This window comes from Nilaparvata lugens, chromosome 1 (genome assembly GCF_014356525.2).
Source record: "Nilaparvata lugens isolate BPH chromosome 1, ASM1435652v1, whole genome shotgun sequence".
NCBI classification, from domain to species: Eukaryota; Metazoa; Arthropoda; class Insecta; order Hemiptera; family Delphacidae; genus Nilaparvata; species Nilaparvata lugens.
The window spans coordinates 12679898-12691464 of record NC_052504.1 but is presented as its reverse complement, the minus strand read 5'-3'; the positions used below and the strand labels follow the sequence as shown (position 1 = coordinate 12691464).

General features: G+C 32.5%; 1 protein-coding gene across 2 annotated transcripts; it reads left to right on the top strand.

Annotated features, from left to right (window-relative positions):
• The first annotated feature begins 335 nt into the window (after positions 1-335).
• On the top strand, positions 336-11071 carry LOC111064085. Of its 2 annotated transcripts, none has more exons than XM_022351757.2 (4): positions 336-868; positions 4364-4590; positions 5771-5910; positions 10590-11071. In XM_022351757.2, the coding sequence occupies exons 1-4, from the start codon at positions 672-674 to the stop codon at positions 10968-10970; spliced, it is 945 nt and encodes a 314-aa protein (XP_022207449.2). In that variant the 5' UTR covers positions 336-671; the 3' UTR covers positions 10971-11071. The 2 variants fall into 2 exon arrangements, with proteins under 2 accessions (XP_022207449.2, XP_039286407.1); XM_039430473.1 differs by having other exon boundaries at positions 351-868; positions 5777-5910.
• The last annotated feature ends 496 nt before the right edge of the window (positions 11072-11567 follow it).

Here is an 11567-nt window from a genome sequence, read left to right as displayed (position 1 = left end):
GTATTAATCAATGAAAGATAGACAAAATGGAAAGATAGCATGTGTTTTTTTATGGTGAAACGGAAAAGTTTGAACACATCAGTACATCAGCGTGTTCCTTCTTAAATAATTTGCTATGATATCCTTCCCATTAACACTTGACCGGTATTGACACTTGAGAGAAAGACTGCAATAGAGAAACAAACTTTTGATATTTAAATGAAGATAAATGTATACAAACGCATAAAGAGTGAGAGAGTTACGAGGAAGAGTGTCAGGCAAAAAAGGTGTGCGAGAGAGAGAAAAGAGTACCAGAATTAGCGTCCGAGCTCTACTTTATCAGCTACAAGTTGGGCATTGAAGTTTGTTTGTAGAGTGCAGTAGAGGCCGAACCGAGCGATGGCAATTGTAGCGTGCTACAACAACTCTTGAGCCACTTAGATACGCGAACGGCTTAGCGGACGCACAAGCTAGTAAGACGACCACCAGCAACCGGCCTTAATTGATATGACATTCGAGAAATAGGAAGAGTGTTGACGTCTAGTTCAGCGTACGCTATTCACTTGTTCATTAGCAATTAACTCGCAGTATTATGATAACAGTTTGTAAGTTAGCGACTTACTCCGCAATAGTGAAAATACATCAAATCTATTGATAAATCTAGTGTAATTGGGTTTGAGGTGTCATACACAATGAATCGCAACCGAATCTCCATCTATGACTATCCCGAACATCTCAATCCTTTTTTCGAGGATGATTCGTTGGTTTGCCAAGCTGAGGAACAGGTGGGAGCGGATGATGGGAAATGGAAGAACAGGAAAGAGAAGTATGGAACTTGGGGAGCAGGTGCTCGCTACAAGATAAGGCGATCGTTTCTGGAATCAAAGTGGTAAGTGTTTGTTAAAATCATAAAAAATAGCATATTCTAGTCTATTAACAAAATAAAATAGTATCAATGTAAAGTAAATAGCAAAGTGAATGGTTAACTGGAATAAAAGTAGTATGTGTTGGTTGAAATGATAAAAACTGGTATACAGTATTTTTTATTTATTATACAGACATTTTTTAGCGTCATAGTCCATGTACAGGGATTATCAAAGCCAAATAGGATGTAACTTTTACCAAGTGCCGTTGGCAAAGTGCCAGTTTAAACTAATTTCATCTTAAACTGGATTAAATCTATATCAAGTATCATTAGTTATAATATTTGATTCATTTTGAGTTGAAGCCAAAGCTTTCACTCTGTGCAATAACGACCCTAGGAGATTTACTTTGAGAGTTATGGAGAGGTTCAAGAATATTTTAAAAAATCGAAATACACCATATACGTTATTTAGTGATTTTTAAATTTCAATATGCAAAATAAAAATTCACTTTGTAGAGTTTTATGAATGTTTCAAACTTCATATCATATTTGATAACTTATTTAATTGGGATGCAAACTGTAGGTAGTGAAAATATTTTTTCGCCACACTGCACAGAAAGCAGCTGTTTTCCAGTCCCTACGTAGATCTGAAAGACATTGTTTGCAGACGACTCTCGTCTGACGTCAGAAAAGAGTACCCTTTCCAGCCGCTAACATGGAACTAAGAAAGGTGATCAAAAAGCAGCTGATCAAAAAACTTTTCATTATTTGTGTTCATTATTCAATAATTAAAACATTTATAATAATATCATCTTATTGTCATTTGAAAGAATAAAAAAGTATAAACTCAACCTCCCACATAATTGAACATCATCTTTTAGGTTATTTAGACAAATCAGAATAAAAAATAAAAATACTTGGTCAATTTCCTGATATTCAGATTACCTCAGATTTGCTAGAGCTATCACCTTCCACTTCTGCTTTCGGAAGTGCTTAGTAAACAACTATTCTTATATATATATAGTTTATTTTTGTGTGTGGCAAAAAATAGCGTTCGCACCACGGGCAAAAATGTTTTTCCGGCTCTCAATCTTTTCTAGTCCTCGGCCTACGGCCTCGGACTTGAAAACCGATTTCGAGCCGGAAAAATCTTATTTTCTGCTCTAGGTGCAAAATATACTATTTCTACATGCATCAACTTTAAATTTTGTTTTAATGGAAAATCAAATATTGAACTCTGGAATTATTTCCGTACAAAAAAAATAATAAACAGATCGTTTTCAATATTGGCAGACCATTACTATAGAGAATGTTTTGCACAAAAAAGATGGAAGGCCTATTTAAGCTACATCTTTTATGCAGTAACAGAGTTGACGGAAATATATTTTATTAAACATGATTTTCTTACATCTTTCATTTTTATTCTAAGAAATAATTTAGTTGTGGAGTTCAAACGAGAATTAGCAACCATACAAAGTTTAAAAAAATCAACTGCTCTTTCAAGTTGGATGTGTCATTATTACTACTTATTAGAAAATCTATTTAAAAAATCTTTTCTGATACGTTAATGCAGTTGAATTTTCTAATCGTGAATGAGAATTTGAAACAGGTGATAAATACACATAAGAATGCAGATTATATGTAAAATAGATAGAATTGAAGCCTGAAAAAAGCATTGAAAGTTGAAACTCATACTACTCAGTAATAATTGAGCCATAGTGGAAATTTTTCGTCATAGACCTCCAACTGACCTTCAAGAAATGAAAAAGAATAACTGAAAAGAGAGGAAGAGAAAGAAATATGAGACGAGAGCGACTGATGTAAACTAGTGAAAATTTACGTCTCAAGGAAAATGCAAATCACATGAATTGAAAATAAAGTACCTAGTCATACAGTCATATATTTGTTGAATGTTCTACCAAGGGTTATTCACCTTGAAATTTAAAGCTACATGAAGCACAGTCATTGCAACAAAAACAAAATATATTCCAAACTTGAAACAGAATACGGCGGTATATTTTATTTAACTCATCTGAACAGTTATGAAATCTTAGCATTTTTCATTTGTCCCTACACAAGAGCTGAATAACACTAGAGTTGAATGTCTCAATCAACTTGAAAGAATTCACTCTCTACTCACAGACTCAAGTCTTTGTGGAGAGTATTCACTGTTAAATGTTTAAATTGATTTCATAAATTAGTTAGTTTTTCTGAATTTTAACATTTTAGTTTTTCTGAATAAGAAGCTATTTGATTTCATCACTTTTATTTTAGGAACGTGCATTATTCTTCAATCATGAACTACATAGGTACATCCCATCGTTCAATTCAATATTTCACTTGCAGTTAGTTTCTAAGTTATGAATAATAATATGTTAGATATGTAGTTAAGATACTAGCTCAATCTATCCAAATTATTGATCAAACTATTGGAATTGATAGGTAATTATTTTGAAGATAGATCATGTGCCGCACTTTAACAATCTACCTCAAAACTGACTAATCCTATCCAAGCAAATTGTTTTATTGTTTGCTCATGGCTTATTCGATTGCCAGAGTGATAAATTTCATTTATTTATTGCCAATTTAGAATATTCAAGGCATTTTACAAACTCTTTATAATATGACAAATCATTAAAAATATAAATAAATTAACATAATTATTATAGGTACATATTATACTTAAATATAATAAAATATAAAATCTAGGCATCACCAGCAAAAAGAAACTAGATAAAAATAAATAATGAAGCATTTTTGTTCCTGGTTGGATATCATGAGCCTCACGCGATAATGAAAAAATAATAAGTGTACATTATTATGTGTCAGTATTCTTAGAAGATTGATAACAATCATATAATATGGTATGAATCAGTTTGGAAACAAATCACTTTAGATGACTCAGCATATAGAACTGAATATCTTTAAGTTCTACGCAGATAAGAAGTCTATTTTCCATATTTTCTTTTGTAGAGCTGCAGAGTTGAATTTTCTCTTTTGTAGAGTTGAGTTAACGTCAAAACTCATAAATCATCGCATCTCTAGTTGTAGGCTACTATAGTACAACTAGAGAATAGTACTGTATACATGAAGATTAACGTACGGGCTCACTTTGAAAGAAAGAACACATATCTTCAACTTGCATGCGTGCTGACTATAAAGATGAATGCTTATTAAGATAAAAGCATGGAGATACTGAGGAAAATGTGTTTGAATTTTCCATAAACAGCATTAATATACTTTGTATTTTGCTTCATTTATAAATCACCTCTGGATCAAATATTGATCTATAGGTATAGGAACCAATTTTTGAAATTATCTGTCTCGTAATCAACATATTTGTTATTATTGACTGTAATTTATTATAAATTGAAAATTTTATAATTATTCATTAATAATGCAATGAGACTCGACTGATTAAACTCATTTTATTTTTATCCTATTTTACAATAAAAAATACAAACATGTACCGTGTTTAATGGTAGCCAATATAAATGTAAATTTTACCTGTATTTTCAGGATTGAAACACTGAATCTGAATCCAGCCAAAAACAAAGTTACAAAAAAATTGTTCTCATTCAAAACGAAGACAATTGACCGGTTTCAGAGAGAAAGATCAAAATCGAATTCTTTTGAGCATTGTGTTCAAAGACCGGAGAAGAAAGACTTAAATGCACAAACTCAGAAGACTGTTCTTGGAATAAAAGTTGTTGCACCACCCTTACCAGCTAGAAGACATTTCAATGGTAAGAAAATAATTATCATTTTACGGTAAAATTAATTGCGATGATAGAATTAATCATGGACGCTGGTTGCCCAGCTTGTACGTTCGCCAACAGTCCGGTAGATACTTAAAACCTGGACGCGTTTTGAGTCCCATCTTTTCATAGTACAAGGATTGCCTTCAACCTCCTAGGATGAGCTGGAGATGCAGACCTTCGTCTGGATTTGAGGAATGATTATTTACAATTCTGCCTCAAAAAATCAATATGATTTTTAATAAAGTAAATTTATAAAATCAGAAGTTGAAATGATTATTATTATTTGGTTTTATAAATTTCTGACAATATTCGAAATTAAAATTTAGTTCAAACTTCCATGCTATCCCCATAAATAAGCTTAAGTTTAACTTAAGCTTAAGCCTAAGCCTAAGTTTACTTAAGCCTAAGTTTAACTCTTCAATTCAATACGTAGCAAATATAACTTCATAATAGAATGATAATCTATTATATCACAATAGAAAGATAATCTATTATAATATCATAATAGAATGATAATCATTTAAATAGTTTTCAATACCTCATCTACTGCACTTCATTTGGAGAAAGATATATATCTATTTCCTGCCTGAGTGGTGAGAGAGCTATATTATTCTTAATTTTTTACAGCAAACAGCTACACATCTAATTTTAATCCAATTAATTGATATTATCTATCTTTCTAGATTGAGTAATTATCTTGAGTAATATCTTATTGCTATTGAGAAATGCATTATCTGTTAAGAGGTGAGAATGAACTATTGTTCTCTCCCGATCATTTTATATTGTATGATTTGTAATAGAATAAATATAAATTGATACTGTATTCAAGATTTAATTGTAGAGGAATACAAACTCTGTCCTATGAAGAATGTTTTTATTTTCATTTTTTTAAAAATGCCCTAAGAGAACTCTCACTTTGAATATGTAAAATTCTATTTATAAGTTTCTAGGAAACTACACTAACATATAATAGGAATCTGCATTTAATGCTTATAACCAAGTAATAATTCAAATACAAATTTTCTATAAAATACAGTAACTGAGGAGGATTTTAAGGTTTGCAGTGAGAGGAGTTATATTGTGTTTTAGTATTGTATTTTGATTTATTAGATTAATTGATTCTAAGTCATTTTATTGTAAGATGATACATTGAACGTTCTACCAGTTACAGGAGCATCAACTTCTAATTATGGTCAATACAAGCCGGATAATACGAGAACTTCGGTCTACGATTACCAAGGAGTGAAGCCGAAATTGAGAAAGAAAAGAGCGGCACCCGTGCCCCCCGGAGCGCCCCTTGACCCGGTAAAGATCATGTGCTTGGTGAACAGGATTAATAGAAGGGCTGTGGCTATCAAATCTTGTATAAACACTCTCCTACCGAAATCTTACTTATGACTTATAGTTTACAATGCATGTCTTTATACTTCAAGTACAATACATGGCTTAATGTTTTTCTTATCTAGTTAATATTGCTCATTATAACTACAAATATGACTCACTGGGTTACATTAATTATTTTTAATTGAATGTGATTAATAAAACGTGAAAAAATAGGCCACTTACTGAAGACACTACTTGTAATCGAAGTGTACCGCTATTACAGTGTATGAAAAATGTATTTTTAGATGCTTCCTAGATAGGTTGGTTATATTTCTGCTCAGTTGTTGATAATTAATGAGAATGTTTTTATAAAAATGTGAGAAAATTTTGAATAAAATATGAAACAGTCAAAATTGTCAAAGCAAAATTGAAACTTGCTTACTACCGCAGTATGTAATTATTATATTTTTCCTAATAATTATTGTACTTAAAAATTCAATTATGCACAAATCATTTGAATGATTAGGAAAGAAATTACAGGCTCAGCCTAAAACGGTTCCTTTTCCAAAAAATTGATAGGAATAGATCCAAAAGTATTATTGCTTCAATACCTAAATAACAATTATTATCATGAATGAAAGGAAACAATTCTTATAAAAACACAGACTAATTGTAGTGAGACAAAACTAAAAAATCTGGTGTGGCGCACTCACACAACTTTCCTTGCCGTTATGAAAATTGATCACCTGACGCTACGGTAGTGTCCCGCGCATCTCAAGTCTACTATTCAAAGATTAGAACCAGCTGGTGACAGGGTAATAACGCTGGAGACACACGAGGTCTGCTATCTCTTCATAGTGAATCATTTAATAGAATCAACAGTTGCCAATCGTTTGCAATTGGATAATCACATTTTCTCGATTTACGAGTTAATTTTTAATTTTAGGTGAAAATGTTACTGAACATTAATTGTAGAGATTCTCATGTTCAATCTATTCCACTCTAAATTTTTTGTTTAAATTGTATCTGAAGCTTGATTATTAAGAATCTAAAATCAAACTTTGCATAGATGGGGCGGAACTCCTGAAATTTTTACAGATATGGGACTTGTGGCAGTTGGTAGAGCTTATCGATGACTATTTCAGGTATAACTTTAATCAAAATCGTTGGAGCCGTTTTCGAGAAAATCGCGAAAAACCCTGTTTTTGACAAAATTTTCGCCATTTTAGCCGCCATCTTGAATTGCATTTGATCGAAATTGTTCATATCGGATCCTTATAGGGGAAGGACCTTAAGTTCCAAATTTCAAGTCGTAGAAATTTAGAAATTGGGGTACCTTAATTTTTTTCGGAAAGCAATACTTTCCTTACCTATGGTAATAGGGCAAGGAAAGTAAAAATGGAATACACTGAATTCAAAAATGACAGTTCTAAAGCTGCGTTTACACCAAAGTTATTAACAAAATGTTTATTTTTCCGTCCTTATAGATTCTATTAGGTTGAACGGAACTTGACAAACACATATGTTCAACATGGAGTATGATAAGTTATGTTCAATCTAATAGAATCTATAAGGACGGAGAAATAAACATTATTTGTTATTAACTTTGGTGTAAACGCAGCTTGATAAGTTTGTAATAAGCGTTTATGTCACTTATAATAATTCTCAACTGAGCTCTAAAATAGTGACGATATCTGGTGTGGATCCCCTAATTCCGTATGATTAAAATGTATCATATCAGAATGTTTCTCATCCATCAAAAATATTTCTAGAGGGAAAGCTAGAATTATTTTGTAATTGCACTAGTTATAGCAATGATAATTATTTCTAGAATTATTTTGGTTGATTGTTACAATTGAATTTTTATCAGTGTAGAAAGTACCTATCCATAGATAATTCAGCATTAGTCTTTTCATGGATGCAAATAACATTCACAAGAATAAGTTACCATATTTCAATTTCCTATCTATGCTATGGGTACTATGCTATGTGCTATGGGACACTGTATCACAATTTTTTAGTTTGTAAATCTGTAACATTTGATTACACAAAAATGATAAGATGAATTCATTCAAGTTATTTGAGATTCAGCATTCCTTCATTAAATATAAAGGAATATATAATATATATGGAGATAAGATTCCTTCAATAAATCAGCATCTTATTCTATTGCTTTGGTTGTGGGTAGTATTTATTCAACTAATTGATAATATAGTGAGTGTCCTGTATTTTTCTGATAATATTTATAGGTGTTTGGTGATGGTTATTTATAAAATGATTGTAGCCTACCGTACTCGATCAACATAGTTGAGAAAGGATCAACAAAAGGTTCCGAAATTGCTTATTATTTTGTTATCAAGCAAATGTTACCAATTGTTAAAATATATTTGTATTCTAATCGATAAAATACAAATTGGGTGCATTTAAGACTAACGGGGAGCTAAATATTTTATGAAATTATGCTATATTTTAGATAAAAAAGACTAAGAAATCGTCAAAAAACAACAGATTTGTTGATACCGGTACTTAAAAAGACCGGTTTCGGTTATTACACCATTGTCAATCTCTGATAAACTCATCAGAGAATAAACTGTGTTTTTTGACAATTTCTTAGTCTATTTCATTTAATATGAATAATTACCATAATATAAACTTCTCAACTACACAAAAAATGTGCTATATTAGCCATATTTATCACGGTAATAAAGCATTTCTGAACCTTTTTTGAAGTAACGTTTATAATTTCATATAGGCCTATTTATTTATGAAAACATTGAAGCAAACAGGATTATCCCAATTATCTCAACAATATAGGTACCTAAAGTATTCTCAGGAAGTCAAATAGAACACTCTGCATTATAACAATTTTAGAAGTTACTGTACAAGCAATCATTCCAACCTAACGGATGTTTCAAAAAGGACGCACATAGAAGTTTGAGGTAATATATTTTCTGTATAGGAAATATCTTGTTCCCCCAAATAACAGTTGCCACTACCGAACTCATTGTTGAACCGGCATGCACCATTTTACATTTACTAGTGCTTGTTAGTATTCATTTGTAATCTGTAGTGTCTGTGTATGTTCAACTATGGTTTTTCCAAAGGATGAACGTGTGTTTATTATTGAAAGTTATTTCGCATATAAATCTTACCAACGAGTGAAAGACGAATTCAGGTTGAAATTTCCTAATTCTGCAGTACCTAATAACGCCACAATAACGCGTCTGATCGATAAATTTCGTGAGACTGGAAGTGTACAGGATCGGAAAAGCACAGGTCGACCATCAGTGTTAAAAGAACAAGTTCTGGACAATGTGAAACAACGTTTGACTACCTCACCCAGGAAATCACTTAGAAAGTTATCTGTACAGGCTGGATTGTCACTATCTTCCACTTTCAGGGCTACTGTACTAAAAAATTGAATCTGCGTCCTTACCGCCTCGGAGTCGTTCATGAACTGAAGGATGTTGACCATGGGAAATGTATACAGTATTGTCGTTGGATACGTTCTCTTGTTAATGACAACGGTATTGAGATATAGGATCGTGTTTATTTCAGTGACGAAGCGTGGTTCCACTTAGATGGTTACCTCAACAGCCAAAACTGCCAAATATGGAGCAATGATAATCCTCACGCATTTCAAGAACGACCATTACATGCACGTAAAATTGGTGTTTGATGTGCGATCTCCCGGCGTCGTATTGTAGGGCCTTGAAATCTGTAGATGGTGTTGTGTATCGCAACCTTATTGAACAATTTATAGCGTTGTTAGAATTAGACGATCGAGATTGTTGGTTTCAGCAGGATAATGCAACATGCCATACTTCTGCTGAAAAGATGAATATGTTACGAGAATTTTTTGACAATCGTGTGATATCAAAATGATTGTGGCCGCCAAGATCCCCAGATCTTACTCCAGCTGACTTTTTTCTTTGGGGGAATTTAAAAAGTAAGGTTTTTAATAACAATCCTCATACACTTAACGAATTGAAGGCTAATATTGAAAGTGAGATTAAAATCATTTCTGAGCAAACACTACGAAAAGTGGCTGCAAATGTTATGAAACGTGTTCGAACCTGCATTACTAGTGGAGGAAGCCATTTTGAACATTTATTGTGAAGTTTTAAAGGTAATTTGAATATAACAAAGGTAATAATTTAATACAGCATTACTTATAATTACTTTAATAACTTAATGTAATATATTCACATTCTCAAACTTGCATGTGCGTACTTTTTGAAACACCCCTTACTTAAAAATCAAAACCTCATCATACAATTCAACATTAACCGATATCACTAATAAACTGGGTCAAATAGCTAACTATCCTACCCACTAACAAAATAAAAACATAATAATATTAGTAAATGTATTTAGAGGGTTTCTGTGTTGTTTTGGAGGTGATGTGATTGATAATAACCATATTGAATGAAAACAACTTGATGTTGTCAGTTTACTAGAGATTGATAATGGTGTAACAACCGAAACTAGTATCCAAATTGATTCAATAGATTAGTATTTTGACAATACCAAGTCGTTTTCATTCAATAATATATTATTCTAAGAGGTGGTGGCTAGTTGAGTAAAGGGAGGAGATTTATAATTCCCACTTCTAAAAGCCTATTACCAAAAAAATACTGATAGATTTTTTTTTCTTCAAGGATACAGAGAACAATCAGAGTTCCAATCAAACAGACATGCATGAAAATGGAGTCCAATTGAACGAAAATTGCAAAGTGAGTGTATCTTCAGACATAGGCCTACATGATCATGGAGCCCAATCGAGTGCAGATAGCAAAGTGGATGTACATTCAGCAGCAATACCTGATAATGGAAATGGAGACCAACCAAATGAAAATAACAAAGGGAATCCATCTTCAGACTTGCATGATGACGGAAATGAAAACCAGTTGAATAGAGAGATGGTTTCTTCAGAAATATCAACAATCGAGACTGAAGTTAGAGAGCTGCCACGAATTATTATTGAAAATTGTGAAACACATTCACAACCACTAGACGCTAAAGAAAACTTCCCAAAATAATTATTATTCAGAGTTAGAGAAAGTTAGTTACTATTTACTAACACAACCTGTAGTTGAAAAAGTGTCTAATTTATTATAATAAAACTAATTTCGTTCAAGTGGTTGGGTATTATATTTTATGTAGATGGAATAATCCATGGCCGACGTTTCCTGCTATTCAAGTCTTGTTAGCTAACTATTAGTAAACAGATGAGCCATAAAATAAAGGAAAACTTGCACCGTACGTTTTTACTAAGTATCATAGTGAAAACAGTGGAAGCAGTATCACTGGTTATCAAGTTTCAGCCCCATCATCTCTAAAGGTGCGTACAGACTTTCGCTCTGCTCCGCAATCGAACGTCACTCGAGCAGATCGATTGATGATCGACCGGGGAGCAAGAGTGGAACGCGAGAAGAGCTAATATCTCCCGTAACGTTCATGATCGGAGCGATTGCAGAGCGATGGCGGAGCGTGCGCGGAGCGGGTTGGAGGCGCGTATATCTGTACGCACCTTAAAGCTAATAAGACATTCGTTCAAAGCAAGTTAACCAATATTATAGTTTGAATCTATTTTTTCAACTTCAATGTTGAACTATTATAATTCGTTATTCTTTTCT

What these genes read in the sequence shown, in the direction of transcription:
- LOC111064085 (XM_022351757.2), top strand. Translation starts at nt 672, where the DNA reads ATGAATCGCAACCGAATCTCCATCTATGACTATCCCGAACATCTCAAT. An exon ending in TCGTTTCTGGAATCAAAGTG is followed by an intron (nt 869 to 4,363) that starts GTAAGTGTTTGT and finishes CTGTATTTTCAG; the next exon opens with GATTGAAACACTGAATCTGA. An exon ending in CCGGAGCGCCCCTTGACCCG is followed by an intron (nt 5,911 to 10,589) that starts GTAAAGATCATG and finishes TTTTTCTTCAAG; the next exon opens with GATACAGAGAACAATCAGAG.